Below are 27,101 nucleotides of genomic sequence, written 5' to 3' on the forward strand. Positions count from 1 at the left end.
ATATATGATATATATGTGATATATATTATATATAATATATATTATATGTATATTATATATATTATATACATATATTTATATTATATATATAATTTTTATATATATTATATATATAATTTTTTAATATTCATATTTTAGGCAGCTAGATTATATGATTTTTAGATTGAGTAACATTAGAAATTATTGATTATTTGTTACTAACAGATTCGAATTCTATTTCCTAAGGGCATTTCTTTCACATATATGTTGGATATATATTTGGATCCAATATATATTGGATATATATTTAGGTATAGTTTTATAATAGGGTTTGGAGAGCATTAGAGTAGAAATGTCGGAAAAATATACTAGCCAATGGCATACCTTTTGGCCTTGTTAGTTTTTGCTAAAATTATTAGTAAAATATTTTACAAAATGTGCTAAAAATAAATCATGCCTGTGCATTATGAAAATCATCTTCTTGTCCTGAATTGAATTGACTATAAAGACATAAACTGTAAGTATTTAGGCTGTGTTGGAAAAAATCTGATCTGTGCTGTCTCTTAGAAATGGTTTTCATGTGTGTTAAAAATGATTCTGTGGAGTATGTTTGTGCATTTCAACAAAATAGTGTTTTTATTTTTTTTTTAATTTTTTTAATGTTCATTTATCTTTGAGAGAGAGATAGAGTGTAAGTTGGGGAGGGGCCGAGAGAGAGGGAGACACAGAATCCAAAGCAGGCTCCAGAATCTGAGCTGTCAGCACAGAGTCCAATGAGGGCTCGAACTCATGAGCCAATTGTAAGATAATGACCTGAGCTGAAGTCAGACACTTAACCGACTGAGCCACCCAGGTGTACCAAAATAATATATATATTTTTTAATGTTTATTTTTGAGAGCAAGAGAGAGCATGAACAGGGGGGGAGCAGAGACAGAGGGAGGCACCGAACTCTAAGCAGGCTCTGAGCTGTCAGCACAGAGCCCGACACGGGGCTCGAACATCACAAACCATGACATCATGACCTGAGCCAAAGTCTGATGCTTAACTGACTAAGCTACCCAGGTGCCCCCAAAATAGTATTTTTAAAGAACATATCCCATTGCCTGCAACACAGTGATTGCTTAAGGAATGTGGCAATTCTTTCTCTCTGTCTTTATGTCTCTGTCTCTCTCTTTCAGTTCTTCTTTCTCCTTCTCTTGCTGGTTCCATCTCTGATTTTCTCATTCTTTGGTCTCTTGAGCGTGCATATGCCTCGGATTCTCTCTCTGACTTTGTTTCCCTTTCTTTTTAGAACTGAATTAGAAGATCTGGTTTCTAGTCTTGGTTTCATAAGCTTGTGATATTTTAGGTTGCAGCTCAAAATAAATTGGCTTTTGAAACTCTTGGGGACATTCAATCTCAGTAAAATTCCAAGAAGAGAAGGACATATTGCAAATTCTAATTCATTTGTAGGCCTCCCACTTCCCTATTCCCTGTTTGCCCACTCTTAAAAACCAGTTACACTATCTAATTCAGCTTTTACCTAATTCAATGAAAAAGATTACCAGAAGTTTATTGTATACAAAGCAGTGATTTAATTTCTCTGAGGAATGATGGTTAATAATTTATCCTCTAAAAAGGAACAATATAGAAAGTCAATATAACAGTGCATATTTATGAATTTTTACGTAAATAGCTTAAAAAACTGTGTAAAACAGGCTGCAGAAAATACTTAATAAATCAACCATTTAAACATCTCAGAGACTGACAAATCAAGTAAGAAATAATAATAAAAGATATCTGAGACAAGAGCAACAGAATGAATAGAACCTTGAATTATTAATTGTAAAAGCACCTATACTAAATAAACTAGGACATTTATAAAACAGACTATGGATAGGCTAGTAAAAAGCCTGCGTGATCCATGGTATCAATATTATACACAAAAAATTCTTCAGTTATGATGCAATGCAGTTAATATTTAATAACACAAAGCTATATTAAAAATTCAGTATGCTTAGAAATAAAATGATATATTCTTAAATAATTTGCATTAAATGAAAATTAGAACACTAGAGAAGATTACAAAACTAAAAGCTATTTCATAGAAAAAATTGATATAATTTTGAAAATTAGATGAAAAATTTCTACAAAACTACAAACTGCTGAACTTAAAACAGGAGAAAATAAAACATGAAGACAGGTAAACAATAAAGATAGTATTCAAAACTTCGTGACCATAAGTATCCAAGGTCTGTTTTTATAGGAATTCTGTTAATCTGTCCACACAAACTTGAGGAAAAGAGAAAAAGGAAACCTTCCAAAGTTATTTAAGGAGACTATTGTAATCTTAATCCCAGTAGATAAAGAGGAAGAGAAAAGTATTGGCTCTTCTTATGATTATGTGTGAAAAATTTGAAACAAGGCAAGAGCTAGATAAAATAAAGATGTATTTTATAATACATAATGATCAAGTAATAATTACATAAGTTACAACATGATTTAACATCAGAAATTCTATCATTATAATTCATATAACTCCATTTATGTGTTAATGATTTCTAGGAAGAAAACTCTTTGATATCTTTAGATGCAGAAAATTCTTCAGTAATGTTTTGGTAAAAACCCTTCATAAATTAGGGATACTTGGGGACTGATAATTATTAAATGTATTTGTTTTTATATTATATAAGGATATGTGTGTGTGTGTGTGTGTGTGTGTGTATAATTGTACATATGTGCAGGTATATTCCCATAAAAACATATTCCTAATAAATATATCTAAAAACATATAAAATACATTTTTTTCCCATTAAGTTCAATGATTGCTAAAAATCTACCACAAACGTTATACCTACTGAAAACATTTAGATGCTCTTTTTAAAATATAGGTCAAGATTAGGACATTCGCTAGCACAACTACTGTATAATATAGTATTTGATATCTTGATCAATGCTCTGAGAATAAGTGTTAGGAATTGACAGAGAAAAGATAAAATTGGGATTTGGGGCACATTAAGTGGTTATGTACCTAAAAACAACAACAATGACCGTAAATAACGATCAGCAAAGTATTTGGACTAATAAGGGTTAGTTTTCAACACGGTTGTCGGTAAAGTACAAACATAATAAAATCAATAGCATCCCTCTCCAAACCAGTTATAACCAACTATAAATAATACACTTTTCAGAAAATTCACAAAAACTAGTGTGTATTTAGGTCTTAACTAAAGCTACATGAGAAATCTATGGAAAAATTCTGAAGTTAATAACATAGAAAATGATCTGGGTAAGTGGAAAGATGTGCCTGTCCTTTAATCAAGAATAATATATATTTTTAGAATACTTAAATTAATTTTATTATTAATTACTTTGACCAATATCATGCAAACCCCCAGTTGGATACTTCTGTGAACTGTGATAAATTTAAATATAAATGGAAGGATAAAGGTTAACAGGTAGTCAAATATAATCTTCAACCTTGCCACTTAAAGTGTGGTTCTTGGACAGGCCTCATCATCATTATCATTACCATCTAAGAGTTTATGGAAAATATAGACTTTGGGGACTCACCTCAAACCCAGTAGGTCAGAATAAGTATTGTATCAAGGTCCCCAAGTGATTTGTATGCATGTGTTTCTGTGTGTGTGTGTGTGTATGTGTGTTTTACTACAGTAGAGATTACTACAAATCAGTAAGAAAAATATAAATATCTCAACATAGGATTGCAAAAATTTGGACCAGGAACTTACAGAAGAAGCCTAAAAAAATCACTCGTCTTATAAGGAGAGGCTCATGTTCATTGGTAAATACAAAAATGAAAATTTTTTTGCACACATCTACCTTTATTGTGAGCAGCTGGTGAGGGCGCTCCCAGCAGTAGTAAAACAATCAGTTTACCAAAGCAGGGGTTCCATGAAGCCACCTGATTGGAACCTTTGAGAGTTCAGATGTACATGCTGACCCAGAGCAGCAGGAAGGGGACTCCAAATCCCATGAGGAGCGAGGCCACCAAAGAGATGAGGAACTCTTTGTAGATATCCAGAGTGCACTTGGGGGAGGTAACCTTGCAAATGAAGAACCAGAGGGTAAAGAATATGCTAGCAGCCAATAGCACTGTGGTCAGGTGGGGGAAGAGAGCCAGTTTCACTGGGCTGGTGTATCTACTCATGGCCTCGAGCTCCATTTTGCCAGGAGCAAGGTAATCCATTGCTCCACCTCTGGAATAGAAAAAATGAAAATTACGTAAAGAGATATCATTCTAGATACGTTATGGGCATGGATCATGCCACATGTTTGGCAGAACATAAACAACAGGAATCTTCACCTTCTGTGGTGGGAATGTGATGGCTGCAGGAGTCCTGGAAGGCACTGAAGCAGTACTTAGTAAAATTAATGCTCTCTGAGCCAGCAATCCCAGTCCTGGTCATGAACCTTAAAGTTTACAAAGGAATGCACACAGATGGTTTCGTGCAATGTTGCTTGTGGTACCAGCAAGCTACAGACTTTCTGGGCATCCATAATTTCAGTACTAAATAAACACACATGTTGAAAACAACATGGTTTGTAGGAAAGTAAAAGTAGCTCTAGAACACAGTGTACTGTTTCTGTAAGTTAAGAAGGTAAGAACACGTGTCTAGTAGCCATCTGACTACCTTCTTTGGAAAAATGTCTATTCATGTCTTCAGCCCATTTCTTAACTGGATTATTTGCTTTTTTGCGGGGGGGGGGCGGTGTTGAGGTTGATAAGTTCTTGATAGATTTTGGATACTAATCCCTTATCCGGTATGTAATTTGCAAATACCTCTTCCATTCCATAGGCTGCCTTTTAGTTTTGTTGATTGTTTCCTTTGCTGTGCAGAAGCTTTTTATTCTGATGAAGTAGTTCAGTTTTGCTTTTGTTCCCTTGCTTCCAAAGATGCGTCTGGTAAGAAGTTGCTGTGGCTGAGGTCAAAGAGGTTGCTGCCTGTTTTATCCTCTAGGATATCAATGGTTTCCTGTCTCACATTTAGGGCTTTCCCCATTTTGAATTTATTTTTGTTTATGGTATAAGAAAGTGGTCCAGGTTCATTCTTCTGCATGTCGCTGTCCAGTTTTCCCAACACCATTTGTTGCAAAGACTGTCTTTTTTTCCATTGGATAGTCTTTCCTGCTTTGTCAAAGATGAACTGACCAGATAGTTGTGGGTCCATTTGTGGGTTTTCTGTTCTGTTCCACTGATCTGTGTGTCTGTTTTTGTGCCAGTACCATACTGTCTTGATGGCTGTAGCTTTTCACTATAGCTTGAAATCTGGAATTGTGATGCCTCTAGCTTCACTTTCCCTTTTCAAGATTGCTTTGGCTATGTGGGATCTTTTGTGTTTCCATACAGATACTACCTCACACCTGTCAGAATGGCTAAAATTAACAATACAGAAAACAAGTAATGTTGGCAAGGATGTAGAGAAAGGGGAACCTTCTTACACTCTTGATGGGAATACAAACTGGTACAGCCACTCTAGAAAACAGGATGGAATTTCCTCAGAAAGTTAAAAATATAACTACCTTATGACCTAGCAACTGCACTACTAGGTACTTATCCAAGGGATACAAAAATACAGATTCAAAGGGTCACGTGCAACCCAGTGTTTATCACAGCATTATCAACAATAGCCAAATTATGGAAAGAACCTAAATGTCCATTGACTGATGAATGGGTAAAGAAGATTCCATTAATATTACTCAAAAAGAATGAAATCCTGCTGTTTGCAAAGACATGGAAGGAGCTAGAGTGTATTATGTTAAGTGAAGTAAGTCAGAGAGATACAAATACCATATGATTTCCCTCATATGTGGAGTTTACAAAACAAAACAAATGAGCATAAGGGAAGGGAAAAACAAAAGAGGGAGGCAAACCATAAAAGATTCTTAACTACAGAGAACAAACTAGGGTTGATAGAGGGAGGTGGGTGGGGGTGGACTAGATGAGCGACGGGCATTAAGGAGGACACTCGTTGGGATGAGCATTAGGTGTTATATGTAATTAGTGAATCACTAAATTCTGCTCCTGAAACCAGTATTACACTATATACTAAAATTTAAGTAAAAACTTGAAATATTAAAAAAGTAAAATTAAATTTAAAAAATAAGGTAGGAACAAAAACTATTTAATGTATGAGGCCACACAGAAAAGAAGTATATACATCAAATACCTTGGAATAGTTTATACTTTTAGGGAGGTATGGAATAGGATTGGGGAATAGGTGAAATCTACCAAATAATTGAATTGAGGAAGGGACTAATGGTAATAATCTTCCATGAATTAAGGTGCATAATTCTAGAAGAGAGAGGGAGGCAGAAACAATATAAATTACAAGAATTTTATTATGCAAACTGTAATGCAATTATATAAAATGTAAAAGTCAGTGGTCTCCATATTCAAGAGTTTTGAGGTCTCACATCATCTGGTGCAATAATATAATGCTTAGGAAGTATATAATGCTTGGAAGTGATCTTTCTCTTGAGCATTTTAATACATCTTTTTAAAAAATTTTTATAATTTTTATTTTGGAAAAAAGAGAACACGAGTGGGGGAGGGGCAGAGAGAGAGGGAGACAGAATCCAAAGGAGGCTCCAGCCTCTGTGCTGTCAGCCCCAGAGCCTGACAGGGCATTCGAACTCATGAACCGTGAGATCATGATCTGAGCTGAAGTTGGACGCTTAACTGACTGAGCCACCCAGGCGCTCCTAGCATTTTAATACATTCTCAATGCATTAATATTTAGCACTCTAATCACAGGAAAACTTTTGAGAGCCATGGTTTTGCTAACATAACCTCTATAAAAATTTAAATTTTGTTGAGTGCAGTGACACCACAGTTTGCAAACTGAAGGATGAAAGGTCAAGTTGGAGTAACAGATGTGTTTTGTCTGTCCTGTATGATATTCTAAATATTGTAAGTAATCACTAAGACTTAATAATCATTAACTTTCACGTAGGAGTCAAGATTTGTGGCTTTTCTTTAGCAAATTCCAGTGCTGGCAACGCTGGCCCTCTGTTTTTATGTGATGAAGCCTTGGTAGATGCCGGGGAGCAACTTCGGTCTGAATTGGGACCATGTATTCTCCAGCATATCCTTGCCTGATGCACTATGTATGTGCATTTGTATCAGCCATCCAGCTCCTGCTGACAGTTGATTTGGTGAGGCCTTAAGCATGGAACATGCCCCAGGGCTCAGCAAAGAGGATTCTCTTTCATCATGTCCAGACTGTCTCAGACTTAACTGCCACATCTCTCACTTTTATTCTTCCACAAACCTTTAGGTTGATTACATGGGGGTCCTTCTGTCCTGCTTCTGCTTATACTCAGGTGGTTTTTAAATCCTACTGCCCACCAGTGAACTTCTGTCCTGTTGAATTTAATCTTGCCATTGCCCTTCTCAGACTGTGTTTGCTTTAGATACATTGAAATCTTTTCTTTCCCCTTTTTCGATCTCATATAAGTGCCAACAATACTATCTGTCAGACTGATGGGTAGAAAGCACTAAAACCATATTTTTATAGTGTTGAGTGTGGCAACACTTGTCTCACTTAAATATAGGTCAATACGATGTCTTATGTAAGTTAACAAAAATATTCCCAGTCTTACCTCCTCTTAAATCTGTATTTATTCAGTTCTTATCCTGGGTGCTCTAGTTTTAAGAATGCTATCAATTTTATTAAGTATTATTAATGATGGTTATTAAAAGGATTTTTTTTCTAGATGTCTGTTTTTATGTATACCATTTGACCATTTATTCAACAATTTGAAACACCTTCCATGTGCTTAGCGTGACTTAGGGATGTCTATGGAAATAATGCCTTTGCTGTGCTTACAGAGCATAGAGAAAAGAGTAGGAAACAATGTGCGAAAGCCTACACAGGCAGGGTAGTATGTGAAACATAGAGTGGTTGTTTCTTCCCGTAGAGACTGACTAAGGAATTGAAAGAGAAAGTTTTCATAGGTTCAGGGAGGAAGTGATTAACCAAGATCTGTTTTCTGCCCCTCATTAACCCTGGGTCTGGCTCCCTTACTTGCTTTCTTTATTACTTAATTTTACTCAATTTTTTCATTTGATTAAAATGACTTTGGAGTGCATAAAACATTGCAATAATGTAATGAACGGCATTACTTTTGTTAAAGCACTTGTAGAGAAAAAAAAAGAAAACAAACAACTGCATATATAGCTGTTTTCACCACCTAACTTTAATAAAAGGGATAATTATGTTGGCCTTGGAAAATAACAAGATTTCTATGTAGTTTCCATCACGTAAGGGATTTTTTTTTAATTTTAATGTTTTATTTATTTTTGAGAAGGAGAGTGCAAGCAGGGGAGGGACAGAGAGAGCAGGAAAGAAGATGTGAAGCCGGCTGTGCACAGAGAGTGGCAAGCCCAATAGGGGGCTTAAACTCAGGAACTGCAAGATCATGACCTGAGCCATAGTCACACACTCAACCAACCAACTGAGCCACCAAGGCGTCCCAGGGGATTTCTTATTCTCTATTATTAACTCTCCCAATAAAAGTCTTCTCCAGTCCCTGTGAGTTACTTTGTTTAAGCATCTGCTGCATTGGTGCACAGGGTATGAGGCAATTTTAGCAGGACCCAGGGAGATTCTTTTTGTCTCTTCTTTTTTCAGCCATCAATGTATTTTAACATCCATTATAAAAAAAAAATATGTTGCGATTCAAACATACAGTTTTGTAGAAAGAATGGTGTCAGGTCAGACTGAAGTCCGTGACTAAGTAAAAAATTGGAAAAGCGATAGTACGTGAACAGCCTCAGAAGAGGCATTTAATTTTTTTTTTTAACATTTATTTAAGAAGAGGTATTTAGAAATGGAAAAGCTCTGAGGGTAGATCTTAGTAACTAACGTTCAAAGAATTCTGGACTAGGTGCTTTTTATGATCATTTTGAACCTCAATGTTCAGTGCTTTTATGAAATATCTTTCCTTATGGGAAACCCTGAAACTTCTCAGAGACTGAAGTGTCCAGTGAGGTATGGCAAGAAATCCACATGAAGTTATACTAAGGATGCTCAGAAGTTTGCCTCAGGTATAAATTAAGTCCCTTGGGATAATGAACGTGGCCCTTAGGACATGCATTTACTTCTGCAGGACAGGAGGTTTCAGTTGATGATGAGCGAAAGTAAACTAGAATGGCTGGAGGATAAGAAAGATTCCCTGTTAGGAGTGCCTGGCTGGCTCATTCAGAAGAACAGGTGACTCTTGATCTCTGGATCATGAGTTCGAGCCCCACACTGGGTGCAGAGATCACATACATACATACATACAAACATACACAAACAAAGTTAAAGACAGATTCCCTGAAGTGACATTGAAGCTTCTGGGAAATCTCTCACCACACAGCTGAGTTCCTAATACAGGTCATACTAGAAGAAACACAAAATCATCTTTTTGTCCCTTTGGTAGACAGTGGTTTGCAAATCATTATCCTATGAGGAAACTTTCAAAGAATAAAGAACAAAAAGAAATAGGAAAAGCATAGGAGTGTATCAAGCAGTCATTTAATACAAAAGTTATGTGTGTGGATTTGTGTGACATTTGTGAGTTTTGGAAGTGGTAATTTTTTTGTGATGTGTTTCTTTATTCAAAATCAGTGTTTACTCTTGTGCTTAGTTTTTTGAGGGATTTTCTAAAGATTAATATATTGTTCATATGATAAACACATCTGTGAGATAAATTCAGTAATTTCCCTAGGAGGAAGAGCACGGGATGGGCCTTCTTCCCTTTTAGTTTTTTGTTTTTTGTTTTTGTTTTTTTTTTAATGTATGTTTATTTTGAGAGAGAACATGAGCAGGAGAGGAGCAGAGAGCGAGGGAGGGAGGGAGGGAGGAAGGAAGGGAGAGAGAGAGACAGAGAGAGAGAGAGAGAGAATCCCAAGCAGGCTCCACACTGTCAGTGCAGAGCCTGATGTGTGCCTTGTTCTCATGAACTGTGAACTGTGAGATCATGGCCTAACCTGAGATCAAGGGTCAGATGCTTAACTAACTGAGCCACTCAAGTGCCCCATTTTTTTTTAATAGTTCTTTCATCTTTTATCTATACATGGTCTTAATAGAAAATTAAAATCTTTATTACTTATACCTAGCTTAAAAATGTTAAAATATAACATAAAATTTGCCATTTTACCTAGTTTTTAGTGTACAAATTGAAGGCATTGATTATATTCAGAGTATTGTACAACCATTATCATTGTCTATTCCTGGAAGTTTTTCATCACCCACACAGAAATTCTGTAACCATTCTGAATATTTGTGGGGCTGATAAAGCAATAACTCCCCGCTGCCTCCTTAACCTTGCCCCTTATAACCTCTATTCTACTTTCTGTTTCTGTGAATTTTCCTCTTATTTATATTTCATATAAGGGGAATCACACAATATTTGTCCTTTTGTGTCTGGCTTACTTCACTTCGTATGTTTTCAAGGTTCATCCATGTTATAGTGTGTATCAGATGTATCAGATGTATCATTGTACTCCCTTTTGACACTGAATAATATTCCATTGTGCGGAGATAACATGTTTTGTTTATCCATTCATCCACTGAGGGATACTTGTTTTTTTCCTACCTTTAGCTACTGTGAATAAAGCCAAAACAAACTTTGAAATACAAATATCTCTTCCAGTCTATTTTTTCAATTCTTTTGGGTATATGGCTGGAAGTGAAATTGCTGTCATATGCTAATTCTGTTTAGCTTTCCAAACTATTTTCTACAGTGGTTGCACCGTTTGATATTCCAACCAGCAGTGTATGAGGTCCCTCATTTTTTTTTTCATATCCTTGCCAACACTTGCTGTTTGCAGTATTTTTATATATACCATCCTTATGGATATGAACTGGTATCTCATTGTGGTTTTGATTTGCTTTTCTCTTAAGACTGATAGGGTTGAGAATCTTTTCATGTACTTATTGGCAATTTATATGTCTTCTTTGGTCTATTCAAGTCTTTTGCCCCATTTTACATGGGACTTTGTTTTTGAGTTTTAGGGGTTCTTTACATATTTTGGGCATTAACCCCTTATCAGATGCCTGATGTGCAATTTTTTTCCCATTCTGTAGGTTATCTTTTTACTTTCTTGGTCATGTCATTTAATGCACAAAAGGCTTGTTTTGTTTTACTTTGTTTTGATGAGAGCAACTTTATCTGTTTTGTCTTCTGTTGCTCATGCTTTAGTGTCATATATAAGAATCCATTGTCAAATCCAAAGTAATAAAGATGAATCCTTATGATTTATTCTAAGACTTTTATTGTTCATCTCTGTATTTAGGTCACTGATTCATTCTGGGTTAATTTTTGTACATGGCATAAGGTAAGGATGTAGTTTTATTCTGTTGAATGTGGAAATCCAGTTGAAGACACTCTTTTTTCCCTGTTGAATATCTTGGTACTCTTGTCAAAAATCAACTGATCATAGATGTATGGGTTTATTTTTATTTTGGACTCTTAATTCTATTTCATTGGTCTATATGTCTATAGTATGTGGGTCTTAAACTTACTTTTGTATTTTTTCTTACAGTGGCCTCTTTCCTAAATTAGTTAAGGGCACACCCCCTCACAACCTGGGATCTCTGTTTTATCATTTGAGAACCTCTGAGGATTATCATTTACTTATTTCTGTTTTGTGGTTCAGTTTATGTCTCTTTTAAAGATATGAACAATGCCATCTATTTCTTATTCTTTGTGCATATGCATATATGTAAACATATGTGTATGTATAAACGTGTATTTTTTATTTTTTTATTTATATGTATTTTATTTTACATAACAATATGTGTTTTTATATTTATACAAGTATTTATACAAACCAGTGACAATTCATAGTACATCATCTTACCCTTGTCAATCTCTTAAATGTCTCTGTCTATATAAAGGGCAGATTTCAAGGAGTATATCTGGATCTGGATTTCTGTACCTTAAGTGTGCTTATTATTAAAAAAAAAACTGAGAACAAACGGGGTTGATGGGGGGTGGGAGGGAGGGGAGGGTGGGTGATGGGTATTGAGGAGGGCACCTTTTGGGATGAGCACTGGGTGTTGTAGGGAAACCAATGTGTCAATAAATTTCATATATTGAAAAAAATAAATAAACATAAAAATTCAAAAAAAATTTAAAAATAAATAAAAAAATAAAATAAATAAAATAAAAAAAATTAGGGGCGCCTGGGTGGCTCAGTCGGTTAAGCGGCTGGCTTCGGCTCAGGTCATGATCTCGCGGTCCGTGAGTTTGAGCCCCGCGTCGGGCTCTGTGCTGACAGCTCAGAGCCTGGAGCCTGTTTCAGATTCTGTGTCTCCCTCTCTCTGACCCTCCCCCGTTCATGCTCTGTCTCTCTCTGTCTCAAAAATAAATAAACGTTAAAAAAAAATTAAAAAAACTTATTTGTTATTACATAGCTTATTAGTTCAGACTCTTCCATTAAGTTGAGATAGTCCAATTCTATTGATTGGTTAGTTTTCATTGTACACTATTTGTTTTGTATAATTTCTTCTATTTTTTTTTTTATATAGATAATCTTCAGGTGACTAACAACGGGAACAACACAAGTTAGCTCTGTTAAATTAATTGTAGGATATAAGTAAAGAATTAAAAAGCTTTCATTAACCTTTATGTATGGGTGGAAGACACTTTCTGGCTGTTGCCATCTTGAGTCATGCGATCTTTGCTTATTGCATATGAAGGAATTAAAAACATAGCCTTCTCAATATCTGTAATTAGGAGTATTGCCTGTGCCTTGAATACTGCTTTCCTGTTAATAATATGCCTTTTAAATGCTTTGCATATCAGAGGCCAGTAGTGAAGGGCTGCAGTTGCTCAAGAGATTAGAATACAGAATAATATTTCCTGTCACTGTGTCTTTCTCTAAGATCTTCTTGTGTGTTATGGAAAAAAAAAATGTTTTGTAATTAGATAAATTTGAGAAAAAGTTATATATATTACAGTTTTGTTTCTTCTTAATCATGATTTTCTCAGAATCTTTCATGTAAGATGTCCATGGTAACTATGTAAGACAGTGTAGAATGCAGCCTTTCCTAACTCAGATCTCAGAAACTGAACTGTATAAGACAGCTATATAATACCATTTTAGATAACGCTGATCAAGAAAAATATATCTAGACCATTCTAAAAGATTGAGGAACAGGTTATACTGAGTAGAAGAGGTGAATAAAAAATGACAACCCAGAAAGAATGACTTTAGGGTTTTTATAATAGAGGAGCACCCAAATATTTTATAAATAGATAGGGTCCAAAAGCCAAGATAAAATAGAAAAAACACATGGGAATGGACCAAAATGGTTGATTGTCATAGATTTGGGGCTGGCATATACCTTTTTAGAAATGGAGGTAAATCTGGTTCTTGGCCATGTTACACTTACAAACTATGTAATTAAAAGGACAGCAATGTTGGGGCCTGGGTAGCTTAGTTGATTGAATGTCCGGCTTTTGATTTTGGCTCAGGTTATGATCCTAAGGTCATGGGATCAAGCCTCATGTCGGGTGCCCTGCTGAGCATGGATCCTGCTTAAGATTCTCTCCTTCTGCCCCTCTCCCCACTCTCTCAGATAAATAAAATTAAAAATATATATATAAAGAAAGGACAGAAATGAAACTTAGTTGTAATGATTTTCACATTCCACAAGTTTCGTTTGTTCTCAGGAATGTTTATTCAATGCTCATGTGTTTAGTTGGTGGACTCTGTGCGCAACCCCAGTATTAAAATGTATTATGCATGAAAGGTTCAAATGAAAGGAAAGGTCACAGAGGGATCTGAGTAAACAGATTGTCTAAGGGTTTTTTGACAGTAAACTCAGAAACACACAGAGAAAAGCGTAACCTCTGTGATTTTAAAACTAGGAATGCCTTTAAGACGGGCAAGCCTTTTGTTCCTGATGTCTGCATTTATGTTGCATAAATATAATATAAAATTTGATCTTACAGCTGCAAACAGTTTTTGAGAGTTTACTAATTTTAACTTAAAGACTTCAAAATAACCAGTGAATTGCTCAGAATTTCAAGCAGGCTCCATGCTTCTCAGGGGGCTAAACAGTATCTTTAATTTTTTTCAGTGTTGTGTCCCCTCTGAATGTCATTCAAAATGACAGATTTCAGGCAGTCTATGAAAGTAGCTTGTAATATTTTTAGAATGTAAAATAATATTAGTGGTAAATCTTTACCAACTATACTGATGATATGATAAATATAGATTAAAAGAAAACATTTCTTTTATAAAATAAGTCACTTCTTGTTGAGAAGTGAATTTCAGATCACTGTGCAAATCCATTGACAGTGTTCATTGTCTTTTCTTATTCTTTTATATAATTCAGAATCAAAATAGGATCCTCATCTTATAGTCAACTATTTTATATATTTGGAATATTCCATATTAATAGAGCAGGAAGGAAGAATAACTTGTAATAATATACAACGTTTCTCTTAATACCCTGAATAGGATAGCTCAAAGTACCAGATATTTAAAGAATTTTTAATCAGATGTTTTTTTGTTTTTTTGTTCTTTTACCTTTGTTCAATTCTGGCATAATGACACAATTTTGGAGTCTAATAGTGATTTAGGTTTAAGTCTTCCTCTTAATCAACTTGGGGAATAGTCAAACCCCTGAAGATTCATTGCCTTTTTTCTTTTCTTTTCTTTTCTTTTTTTAAAACCTTGGTGGCATAACTTTCCCCAGATCTGTCAGATCCTCATTGCCACCCTTTGCTTTTCTCCATTGACCATACTGTTAGGAATGGATCTGTAACTCAAAATTTAAGCTACACTGGAAATAAATTTCAGCCACCCATAATGTTATAGAGCATCAAGCCAACAGAGTAGATTGATTTTGGAGAAATTTAAGGCATCAGCCAGGACAGTTTAGGTGTATCTTTGGTAAATTATCTCTGCAATATTAGTTATAAATATTTATTTATAGAATTCCAATAATCTTGTAAGCCTGGACACTGCATATGCCTAAGGGTAAGAAACATTTTAGTTCTGTGATAGCCATCCCTATGGCTCTAAAGAGTCAGTGTCCACTTCTAAATAGTCATTAGAGGGGCGCCTGGGTGGCTCAGTCGGTTGGGCGTCTGACTTTGGCTCAGGTCATGATCTCGCAGTCCCTGAATTCGAGCCCCGCGTCCGGCTCTGTGCTGACAGCTCAGAGCCTGGAGCCTGTTTCAGATTCTGTGTCTCCCTCTCTCTCTGACCTTCCCCCATTCATTCTCTGTCTCTCTCTGTCTCAAAAATGAATAAACGTTAAAAAAAATTAAAAACAAAATAAATAGTCATTAGAATTTCTGAGCTTTAGAAACTCCCATTCCAGCCTTCTGAGTCTTTTTCTTTTCAGCCTCTTTAGCCTCAGGTCCCTACAGCCCTTCCATAGTGGCAGGCTGAATTCTGAATTATGGGTTTATTTATTTACCAGTGGGAACTTTTTTAAGCTATGAAAATATATTGTATTTGTTTGGCATATATTTAAAACATATGTATCCTGTTTATTGATTCTGGAGAAAGCATTTATAAGTAAAAAGGAAACATTTTTTTTCTGTAGATATGTGAGAAACAAATTAGCCTTTTGGCCACAGTGGTTGGAGTCGTGCTTTCTTAGGGCTCAGGATTCCTTGACTGGAGCACGGCAGACAAAGCTTCATCCTGGGAAGGAGCTGATCTGGAATATAAGAAATTTGGAAGAAAGTTGGTTCCTTACACACATCTCAACCTGTCCCTCAGAAACAACCTCTGATCATTTTACCAAATTTTTCCTTTCCTCTCCTGACAGCTCCACCTGCTTTTCTGCCCTGAGACCTGTTACCTTAAAGTTTCAAGCATGAAGCATAGAAAGTAAAGAAAAGAGACGGGTGGGAAGTGGCCCCTTTGAAGAAAGGATAAATGATGAAGGAAGGAAATAGCTACATGGTCTTTTTCCTGAATTAATTTTAATCTTCCTTTTTTTTTTTTTTTTTTTTTTCTTTCCTGGGCTTCTATTCAAATAACTGTCCATTCTTGATCACTAGCAGATTGATGCTCTTACCATTCATCATCAGGAATAAGATGAGACTTCCTGCCTTGTGTTGTTTGGTGTTTGTTTTTACCTGAGGCCTAGATTTATTCTCACTCATCTCCTCTTCAGAAACACTGCTTAGAAAGCAAAAGTAACTACCATTTTGATATAACTGGAATTTAATCTTCTGAGTTCTTCCAAGGCAGTCCCTGGCTCATTATAGCCTGTTTCATACAGACTCTGGGATGGCAGCATGAACAAGTTAGAAGAGGTAGGTAGGTTTCTAAAAGCTAAGTGATCCAATTATAATTGGTTTGTCCCAGATAGCTCAAAGCCTTGGGAACAGAGACAGTCCACCGTCGTGGAACTTGCCTCATTTTAGGGTATCAACTGCCAGGAGCGAAACTGACAACAAAATAAAAAGTTTTAGAAACAGCATTTCAAATCAGTCAGGGGGGAAAAATAGCAAATAAACAAATGATAATGTAATGATGCAATCAGCAGTGGCTTCTGGACTTAGGCCATTAAATAAAACACATTTTGGATCTCAGGCCAATCAGGCATATGTGGAAAGAGGGAAGGTTTTGTTTTTTGTTTTTTTTATTTTTTTTTGTCTCATCCATTCTCTGTTTTTTCCTGAGAGTATAGGTTAACAGGGCCAAACACAGGTTATATTTGTCAGCTGAATGAACATAACTGGGTTTTCATTAGGGAGATGGGGATGAAAAATTCTAATAGATTTGAAGGAGGGAACAGTATGAAGGCATGAAGAAAGTTTTTGAATAGGATCATACAAATTCTGCCTCTAATAATGTTTAATGTCTATTTCTTAAGTCAGTTGAGGATCTGCAAGATGTTATTTTCCACTTACTTTAGCAAATGGCATTCTAAGATTTGAGTAAGTCAGATGTGTATTCCCAAATGGAAACTAACTGAACTGAAAGCAACACTAACCTCCCGGTCAAATGAGATACCCAATAACAGAATCAGAATATCAGTGGGGAGTCATTCCCTTTAGGCAAAGCTCAGTATATTCAGAAATCGCTGAATTGCTGAAGAGCAGGAAATCATAAGTTACCATTAAACAAAAGAAGATAAACACTGAAATGTAGTTGAGATTGTAAGGTAAACAGAAGAGAAAGCCAAAGATAGGATACAACCCTCCCCTTTGCCTTTCTGGAGTCCATTTCTCTTGATATCTTGGCTCAAGGAATTTAGGGAAATTAAAAGTTGCTTCTTTAGGATAAAGTAATGCCATTCCAAGTTAATTGCTATATTTTTGTTACTTGATAGAAAATAAAACATCTGTCCCAAACTTCTTTTCTTTTATTTACTTGTACAGTGAGTACAATCAATGTATCCTTGAGTTCTATATATTAATGATGTTTACCAGTTGTGTGACTTGAAGCAAGTGATTTTTTTGTGAGCTCTTTTCCTCACCTACAAAATGAGAATTATAATGCATTCTTAAAATTGTTGAAAAGGTTGTCAGAAGATTTTAAGATAGTATATGAAAAAAATTTGGACATAGCTTCTCAGTAAATTTCATCTCTGAGAACGTTTATTTAACTATATAAGGCTATAAACCTCCCAATACTAAGAAAATACAAAGAAAAAGAAGAATTCTCCAAAAAAACCCACAAAAAAATAAAAAACAGATCAGTGCACTAATATAATAAAATGATTGCTGTTAATTAATGATACATTTTAGAAAGAGCTATTTGGAAGACCCAATGAATATCTGAAACAGGATATGATTTTTATAACTTCTAGTGAGTTCGTAATCATTTGCAAATGATTTTAAAGTTTTGTATGCACTTTTTAAGGGAATTGGCAAGTAGATGCACATGAATGTTATAGGATGAGAATCTTTGTCCATTGGGTTTGGTAGCTTCCATCTTGTCTTAGAAGAAATTAAAAGGGAACAGAATATACCAGTCCAAAATAAGCTTCCTTCTGGTTAGAAGTTAACCCATTTGTAAAAGAAACTTACATATGTAAAAAGAGCTTTACCTATGTAAAATCTACATGTGTAAGGGTGTCTCCCTCTCTATACCTGGAAGAGGAGGACTAAATCTCCAGAAATTCTTATCCGTGGAGGAGACTTGGTCTTAACACTGTATAAGAACAATATCTGTTCCTGCAACTGGCCTTCTCTACCCATCCAATGTGTTTCTTTTGTCTTTAGCTGGAGATGATATTTAAGGTGGTGGCTTTGATCATTTGGGGGAGTTATTCAGTGTTCCTGAGTATCTTTCATTTATACAGGAGGTATACATGTTATTAAACTTGTGTTTGTTTTTCTCCTATTAATCTTTATTTATTTATTTATTTATTTATTTATTTATTTATTACACGATAGTCTCAGCCAAGAATCTAGAATGGTAGAAGAAATTTTTTTTCCTCTTCTATAGAATCCTTCGAAATCCCATGATTTGATAATATATTTGTGACTTTCTGGATCAAGAACTACCAGTGAGTGAAAGGTTACAGTTATAAAAATATTTTTAGGGCAGTGAAAATACATCATTATGTATATATTATACATGAGGTATATATGTTAAACATTTTCCCAAACCCATAGAATGTTTAGCAGCAACAGTGAACACAAGTAAATTATAGACTTTGAGTGATTATGATATGTCAGTGTAGGTTTATCTGTGGTGAAAAAATGCCCCGTTCTAGTAAATGTGGACAATGAGGAAGAATGTGCATGTGTGGGCATAGAGGAGATATGGGAAATCTCTGTATCTTTTTCTCAATTTTGCTGTTAACCTAAAACTACTCTTTAAAAAAGAAAAGCCTTTAAACAACCTTACATTGAATAACAACAAAACAGTATTTTAATGTAATTCTGATTGTTGTGATGATGTGATGACTTTATGCTACTAGACCACTAAATACAGTAAAAATAATAATAGTTTTTAAAAATCCCTAGCAGACTTGTGATACTAATTCATACACAGGTATGGCTGTAGTTCAGAAATACAAATACAAGAATCCCTGTAGTAAATTTCCTTTATTAAGCTACTTCTGATTAAAGCTGTTAATATACTACTGAGAAAGCAAATGTCCGTGGAAATATTTTGAAATTGTTGACTAGCAGAAGTTTCTCATTGTTCACCAGGTGGGAGAACAATGCATATGAGGAACTCCTTTCTGTCTCAGGAGCTCTCTGATTTATACTATACTCAGACAAGTATATATTGATTTGCAAAATGTAGGGTTGTTCTAGAGATAAACAGCTGTGTAGTCAATTGGTAGTTAATTTGGGTTAGCATTCTTAGAAAATAAAATGGCTTTTGGAAACATGTCAGCTCTTTCTTTGCAAATCTGTTTTCATTCTACCTGTTGATTCATATTACACACATTATGTATAAGTCCCTGTTGGGGACTTATACAAAACAGCTGGTTATTTTGCCAGCACAGTGCTTTATTCAGGAAGAGCAGAGGAATTGCAATTCAGAACAGCAAGCTCTGGCAAACCATAGGCAAGCCTGGAGAAGGAAGTTGAGAAGAGCTGCTTGGAAGGAAGGTCAGGAAGGAAGTGAGCATTCAGTGTGGTGATGGCCTCTCATTTGTTGAGTTAAGGTATTTATTGGCTGAACTTGTTGCTGAGCAAGGAGAAGTTCTTCCTTTCTCCTGCAGGAGCAGTAAAGTAAGCTTCTTCCTGTTGGGAATGCAAGGTGTGTCTTTCTGTTGGGGTCTTCAATTGACAAGGAGGGGTGGTGCATTAGACCTCCCTCTTCTGGCCTCCATTTTAGATGAGGTTTCCTTTAGTTAGTTTCACATATCAGCTTGTAATTCTCTCTTGCCATGATGGATGTTAGGAGAGGGGAGAAGCTTAAAATACCTACTTTAAATACTGGAAGCAGAGACATTTGACAGATACAGTAAGAATGTGTGCATCTAACACCACTAGTAGCATCCTTAGCAGCTAGGGACTTAGAAAGGCATATTCCTGGTTTCCACCCCAGACCTACTGGATCGGGAATTCTGAAGATGGGGCTTGAGGAACTGTTTTAACAAACCCTGTAGGTGACTTTAATGCTTGCTAAACTTTGTGAGTGACTGTTCTAAAGAACAGGGATTCCATTGCAATAAGTATTGGGAAAATATGATTATTACATAATGAATATTTGAAGCATTGTAAAACAAAAGAGGATGTTGACTGAATTAGAGGAAATGAATAATTAATAAGAAGTTCAGATCTTATGTGCCTCATAGAGACTGGGAACCAACTAAAATCCCAAATTGTTTCTGTTCTATATCCACTGACAGACTGCTTGTGGAATGTGTATGATTATTATATAATCCCAGCACATATACATACACACACACACACACATGCATAATTCACATGGAAGAATGGAAACAAATCAGATAGAAGCCACTTTTGACTCTGTGTTGCTCTGAATTAGCTGTGAAATTGTCTTGATTATTTAAAAAAAATTTTTTTATTGTTTGTTTATTTTTGAGACAATGCGAGAGAGTGCAAACAGTGGAGGGGCAGACAGAGGGAGATGCAGAATCTGAAGTGGGCTCCAGGCTCTGAGCTGTCAGCCCAGAGCCCGATGCGGGGCTCGAACTCACCAACCATGAGATCATGACCTGAGCCGATGTCGGACGCTTAACTGACCGAACCACTCAGGTGCCCCTTGATTAATTTTTCAAAGTCTCATATCAAATCTTGTTTCACAAGCATCTTTCAAAATGAAATATGTTAATGAACATAAGAAACAATTGCTAAAGAAATGACCATTATAATACTGCCAGTTTTCATTTATATCTATTTCTTTATACAAAGAGATACTTCAGTTAGCCCTAGAAATGTTTTAGTTACTTAGGAAAAAACAGGACAAGTTGTCTGTTAAAAAACTCCCTTGAAAATATAAAATGCAATTAATTTTACTGCCCAGGTACACAATTTTCACTTGATGGGAAGTTAAGTTGTGTAAGGAGGTCATATCTTACATAATTTAATTTTGAATAAGTAAATGTATTTGCTGATACTTTGTTTCTACATGAATTTCTTAGATAAAACAAGATTCATGTTCTATGTAATTTATTACATGTATGCCATTTTTTTTAAAGGAAACAAGGAACAAGGAGTGAATAATATTGAAATTAAGTTGTTTTGTTAAACTGTTTTATTTGAATAATTTTAAATTTCAGGACAAATTCCAAAGACAGCACAGAAATTTCCAATATACGATTTACCCAACTTCCCTTATGATTAGCACCTTTGAATAACTACGGTACATTTATCAGAACCAAGAAAGTAACATGGGTACAGTGCTTCCAACCAAACCTCAGACTTTCTTTAGATTTTGTCAGTTTTTCTGCCACTTTTTTTGTTTTAAGATTCAGTTCAGGATCCCACATTGCATTTAGTTGTTATGTGTGCTTAGTCTTCAGATCTGTGAAAGCGTTTCAGTGTTTTTCTTTTCCATGGAATGGACAATGTTTTTTTAGAAGTAACAGGTAGATATTTTTAAGAGCCCCGCAAGTTTGTTTTTGTGATGTTTTCTCATGTGGATACAATAAACATGAGTTTATACTGACATCTCTTACCCTTAATTCACCTCGGAAGTCATTCCACCCTCCCCCACCTCCCCTTTGCTTATTTGTAGACTCTTTATCTGACAGTGAGAAACTGATTCTAAATATCAGAAATGCTAGCCCTTCCCCCTCTGAGAAATGAATTCACCATCTATGCTGCAGAGCTAGTGTGGTTCTCTAGTCTAATAGCATCCAGTCAAAGCACTGTTTGCCAGACTTACTGAGTCAGGCCCTTCTTGCCTACCCTTTTTGATGTCGTGTTATATAATTGTTGCTAGGTTAGTTTTTTTTATGGAGTAAGATGATGATCCAAATGTATTATTTCCAGCTTCCTTTGCCTTACTATATATAATGCCAGCTCTCATTGATACTACTTCTAAATATGAATAGAGCTCTTTGCAGGCTCTTGATTTTGTCCTTTGGTATATTTGTTCATCGTATTGCTAAACCCTTTAGTGTAAATAACACTATAAAAAGTGTCATGTCTGCTAGGGTATGCCTTCCTTTATTCTTAATATTTTAGCTTTATGAATTTGAAGAACACGTTTCAAATATTATGAGAAAGCCAATTAGATTTTGATAGGATATATTTTATGAATATTGTCATCTTTATTGTTCAGTTTTCCCATCCATTAAGATAGTATATTCCTACATTTTAAGTATCCCTTCATGTCCTTCTGTAATATTCTATACATTTTTTTAAATTTTTTATTTATTTTTTTTTAATTTTTTTTCAACGTTTATTTATTTTGGGGACAGAGAGAGACAGAGCATGAATGGGGGAGGGGCAGAGAGAGAGGGAGACACAGAATCGGAAACCAGGCTCCAGGCTCTGAGCCATCAGCCCAGAGCCCGATGCGGGGCTTGAACTCACGGACCGCGAGATCGTGACCTGGCTGAAGTCGGACGCTTAACCGACTGCGCCACCCAGGCGCCCCATCTATACATTTTTAAATCATTCTTCTTATAACTTTCCTTAGTTTATTTCCAATTACTCTATACTTTTTATTTCTATTATAATAACTTTAAAAACTTCTATTCCTAAATGTTTCTTACCAGTTTTTAGGAAAAAGATGATTTTTTTGTGTGTAATAAACTTTCATACTCTTATACAGCTGATGTCACCTACCAATTTTGATGATTTGTAGATTCTTCTGGATTTTTTTATTAATACGTTGCACATTTAGTGGACAATGACACTTCTGTTTCTCCTATTCTAATCGTAAAATCAGTCTCTGTCTCTCTCTCAATCTCTCTCTTACTTTGTCTCGTTGCATTACCTGAATTTTGTAGTACAGTAGTGAAGAGAATGATAATAGCAGACATCCACGTGTTGCTTCTAACTTTTAAGAGATATCTTGCAACATATCACCATTACGTGTGATGTTATCTTTTTTTTTGACATAGATCCTTTATCAGTTAAAGAACTTAAATTTATTCCTTATTCACTAAGATTTTATTTTAAATCATGATTCATTAAACTTTCACCCAGTTTTTAATGCATTTATTAATATTATCATTTGGCTTTTGATTTTTTTTATGGGTCAGTTTGGTGAACTACTTAAAGGGACTGCCCACAAGGTTAAAGGATCAGTTACATTCTTGTGATTAAATTATACTTGGTAATGATTTACTCTGAAGATTTTTATGTATTTCTATAATATCTTACTTAGGATTCTTGCATAAAAATTCATAGGTAGAATCGACCCACAATGTTTTTTGGTTTTATTTGTTTTGGTTTTTCTGCGCACGTCTGATTCTGGAATCAAGATAATACAGCTTTTGTAAAGTTAGTTACATTACTATCTATTTCAAAGACCAATATGCAACATTTCTGGTTTCTTCTCGAGGGACTCAGAAATAGAAAAGTCAGGCATGAAATTCAAGTAGGGAAAACACCACCTGAGAGTGATATGTTCCTGGCCCCAGTTCTTGGCACAGGGTACCAGAATTTAGGTGCTTCTTCTGGAAAAACAGAGCATCATTGTAAGGAAAACAAATAAATATGATTGTTTTTATACACCCATGTTTGTAAACTTAAAGATCTGTACCTGATACACAAACAGTTGATGGAGTGTGTGTGTGTGTGTGTGTGTGTGTGTGTGTGACAGAAAAAGATTGAGACAGAGAGAGAAAGAAGGTATGAAATCAGTATGAGACATAATAGACATACAGGGAGGATAGATCAGGAGAGAAGCAAAACATAATTTATTAAACAAAATGATCCAGGAATCAAGTTTAAGTGAATTTGGGGTAGTACGATAAGAGAAAACCTATCAGGATACCTGACAGGGAGAGCCACTGCATGATTACCTTTTAAAGTTATTCCTCCACCTCTGAATAGAACTCTTTCATAAAATTAACATACTTCTCATTTTCATTCAAATATGTTACTTTTAAAATTTTCTTGTCGCTCTTTCAGCAATTTTGGCAAAAATGTTCTTAGCCATTTGGATTTGCCATAGGACTTTGTAACTATCTGCTCCTACTGATTTGCTGAATAATAATGATCCAAGATCATTTATCTTCCTTTAAATATCCACAAAATTAGCTGAGGAAAATGAAAGAAAGTTACTGCTTTGAGATCTAAAATGTACATTATTAGGGTGCCTGGGTGGCTCAGTCGGTTGAGCGTCCAACTTGGCTCAGGTCATACTCTCACAATTTGTGGGTTTGAGCCCTGTGTCAGAGTTGACAGCTCAGAGTCTGGAGCCTCCTTCGGATTCTGTCTCCCTCTCTCTCTCTGCTGCTCCCACGCTCATGTTCTGTCTCTCTGTGTCTCTCAAAAATAAACAAACATCAAAAAAATAAAAAAAAAAGAATCATCTTCCCTTTGGGAGTCCCTTTGTGTCCATATGCTATTGTGTGGTTATTACATATATAAGGATATAAGGTCATCATGAGAAAACACAGGAATAGAATTATTATTATATTAATCAAGCAAAGTCTTATTAACAAAAATTTTAGAAAATGAAATGTATGGGGCACCTGGGTGGCTCAGTCGGTTAGGCGTCCGACCGGCTCAGGTCATGATCTCCCAGTCTGTGGGTTCGAGCCCCGTGTTGGGCTCTGTGCTGACAGCTCAGAGCCTGGAGCCTGTTTCAGATTCTGTGTCTCCCTCTTTCTCTGACCGTCCCCTGTTCATGCTCTCTCTCTGTGTCAAAAATAAATAAATGTTAAAAAAAATTAAAAAAAAAGAAAATGAAATGTAGGGTATTATATAGAAAAATGGTTTGATAAACTTTTCTTGCTCTACTGCGAAGAAAAAAGTGAGGGAGAAGTTAAAAGAGGTAGACAAAGATTTTAATACATCCTGCCTTGGATTTGAGTAGTTAAAAGTAAAGTAAATATTTACTTCAAACACTTGTTTGGTTTTTAACATACTTCACCTATAATTAAAGCACAAGTTTCCTTGTAAGCTGGCTTACTGCCATTTCTTTTTCCTTTTTTTTTTTAAATTTGTTTAATGTTTATTTTTGAGAGAGGGAGAGAGAGAACCACTGGGGGGAGGGGCAGAAAGAGAGGGAGACACAGAATCTGAAGCAGTCTCCAGGCTCTGACCTGTCAGTACAGAGCCTGATGCATGGCTTGAACCCACAAGCCATGAGATCTTAGCCTGAGCCTAAGTCGGACGCTTAACCAACTGAGCTACCAAGACATCCCGTTTCTATATCATAAATAATGTAAAGTCTTGGAACTATAATTTGGTTATGTTGAAGTGATGGAAACAAAATAGACATAAATTAAATATTTTAAATAAGTGTTGAATGTTAAATAGAATCTTTCACATGAAGTAAGGAAGAGAAAAAAATGGAGCCAAGAACATTAACTCATCCTTTTATAGTGCAGAGGGAGCCTGCCATACTGTGCATTTTTAAATGTTGTCTAGAAAGAGATGCCACTTAATGGACTCATATCAAAGGAAAATATCAGGGTTCCATAGCCTTTCAGTTTAGTTGCACAGGACAGTATAGGTTTGTTTACATAGTTTTGGTTTCTTTTGCATTTCTGTGCACTCAGTCTTTTGGATTTCAGAATGGCAAGCTATGATTTGGATTAGTTTCTAAAAATGTGCAAATGACATCACTTTAGTAAGTATCAGTAATGTGATGAGCGCTCGCTGTAAGGTGGCATTACAGTAAAATAATGAGTTTTCAAAATTTACATCATAATAGGCACATTCCTCACACATATAAAAAGCTGTTTACTCTTTACTTCTTCAGGAGAATAACCTGCTCTAAAATAATACTTAAATTTAAATATCAAGTCTGGAAATCCCTATGAAAAGCAAGATGCCAGACAGTCCTGTTTGTCTCATAATCTCCCGTACTTATTTTATTTTTTCTTCTTTTTTTTTTTTTTTTAATTTTTTTTTTCAACGTTTTTTATTTATTTTTGGGACAGAGAGAGACAGAGCATGAACGGGGGAGGGGCAGAGAGAGAGAGAGAGACACAGAATCGGAAACAGGCTCCAGGCTCTGAGCCATCAGCCCAGAGCCTGACGCGGGGCTCGAACCCACGGACCGCGAGATCGTGACCTGGCTGAAGTCGGACGCTTAACCGACTGCGCCACCCAGGCGCCCCTCCCGTACTTATTTTAGAACGCTATGCACAAAGCATGGAACTAGAAGAGAAGTGGTCCTATTTAGTTAACTTTTTGTTTACTTTTCTAAATCACAATTAACACGGCTCACATCCCTCCCATAACTTTTGCAGGAACAGCCAATGTTAGTAGTTTCCTGGAGCCCCTTCCCCAACACAAACTTTGGAGCTGAGTAATGCAGGAAATTTGGGGGAGGAATTTCTGTTGTTCTGTCCATGCTGGTCACTGATGATCGAGCTGAGTTAATCTCTTCCAAAGCAGGAAGCCCCCATAAATCCAAATGCTTGCTTCCTTACTGCCATGCCACACTGCTGACCCTTGGCTATGGCTCCCAAGGGGGATGGGCATTGTGTGTGTTCAGACCACAGGTAGCTAAGTCAACCCTTCACAGGTACCCTCTGTTCTCTGGTGCAGTGAAGGATTTTTTTTTTTAAGTTAGCTGCTTTTCCAAGAACCTTCTTACTTCTCCATCAGTCATGAAACTCAGTTCCCTCTCTCTTTGTAGTTGAATCATCCCCTTCTCCCTTGAAGTTTTGAAGCCATGCTGGGACATCCCAAAACACCAAATAACACTTTTCAGGCTCTAGGGAAAGCCAGATATTATCCAAGACCAAAAATGTGGCTGCTCTGAGAAGTAAGGAGTGAAACAGGGAAAAATCCTTTTATGTATAACAAAAGCTAAACGGATACAAAATTATCAGAAAATTATTTTGCAATTTAGCTACTAAATCCTTCAAAAAAACAAGAAGGATTCAGGTTGTACTTGAAAGGAAATGCTTGTTTTAGTCAGTTCAGGTTGCTATAACAAAATACCTTAGACAGGATGGCTAAAGCAATAGACATTTTTTTTTTTTTCTTACAATTCTGGAGGCTGGGGAATCCAAGGTCAAGGTATTAACATTGGGTGCCTGGTGAGAGCTGCTTGAATGGCTTGTAGTCAGCTCCT

General features: G+C 35.8%; 1 protein-coding gene across 1 annotated transcript; it reads right to left on the reverse strand.

The window, feature by feature from the left end:
- Window positions 1–3,905: 3,905 nt before the first annotated feature.
- Window positions 3,906–4,145, reverse strand: LOC115502542 (transmembrane protein 258-like). The gene has a single exon (XM_032594851.1). The coding sequence runs from the start codon at window positions 4,143–4,145 to the stop codon at window positions 3,906–3,908; it is 240 nt and encodes a 79-aa protein (XP_032450742.1).
- Between the last annotated feature and the right edge of the window lie 22,956 nt (window positions 4,146–27,101).

Source organism: Lynx canadensis, chromosome A1, assembly GCF_007474595.2.
Source record: "Lynx canadensis isolate LIC74 chromosome A1, mLynCan4.pri.v2, whole genome shotgun sequence".
Lineage (NCBI taxonomy): Eukaryota > Metazoa > Chordata > Mammalia > Carnivora > Felidae > Lynx > Lynx canadensis.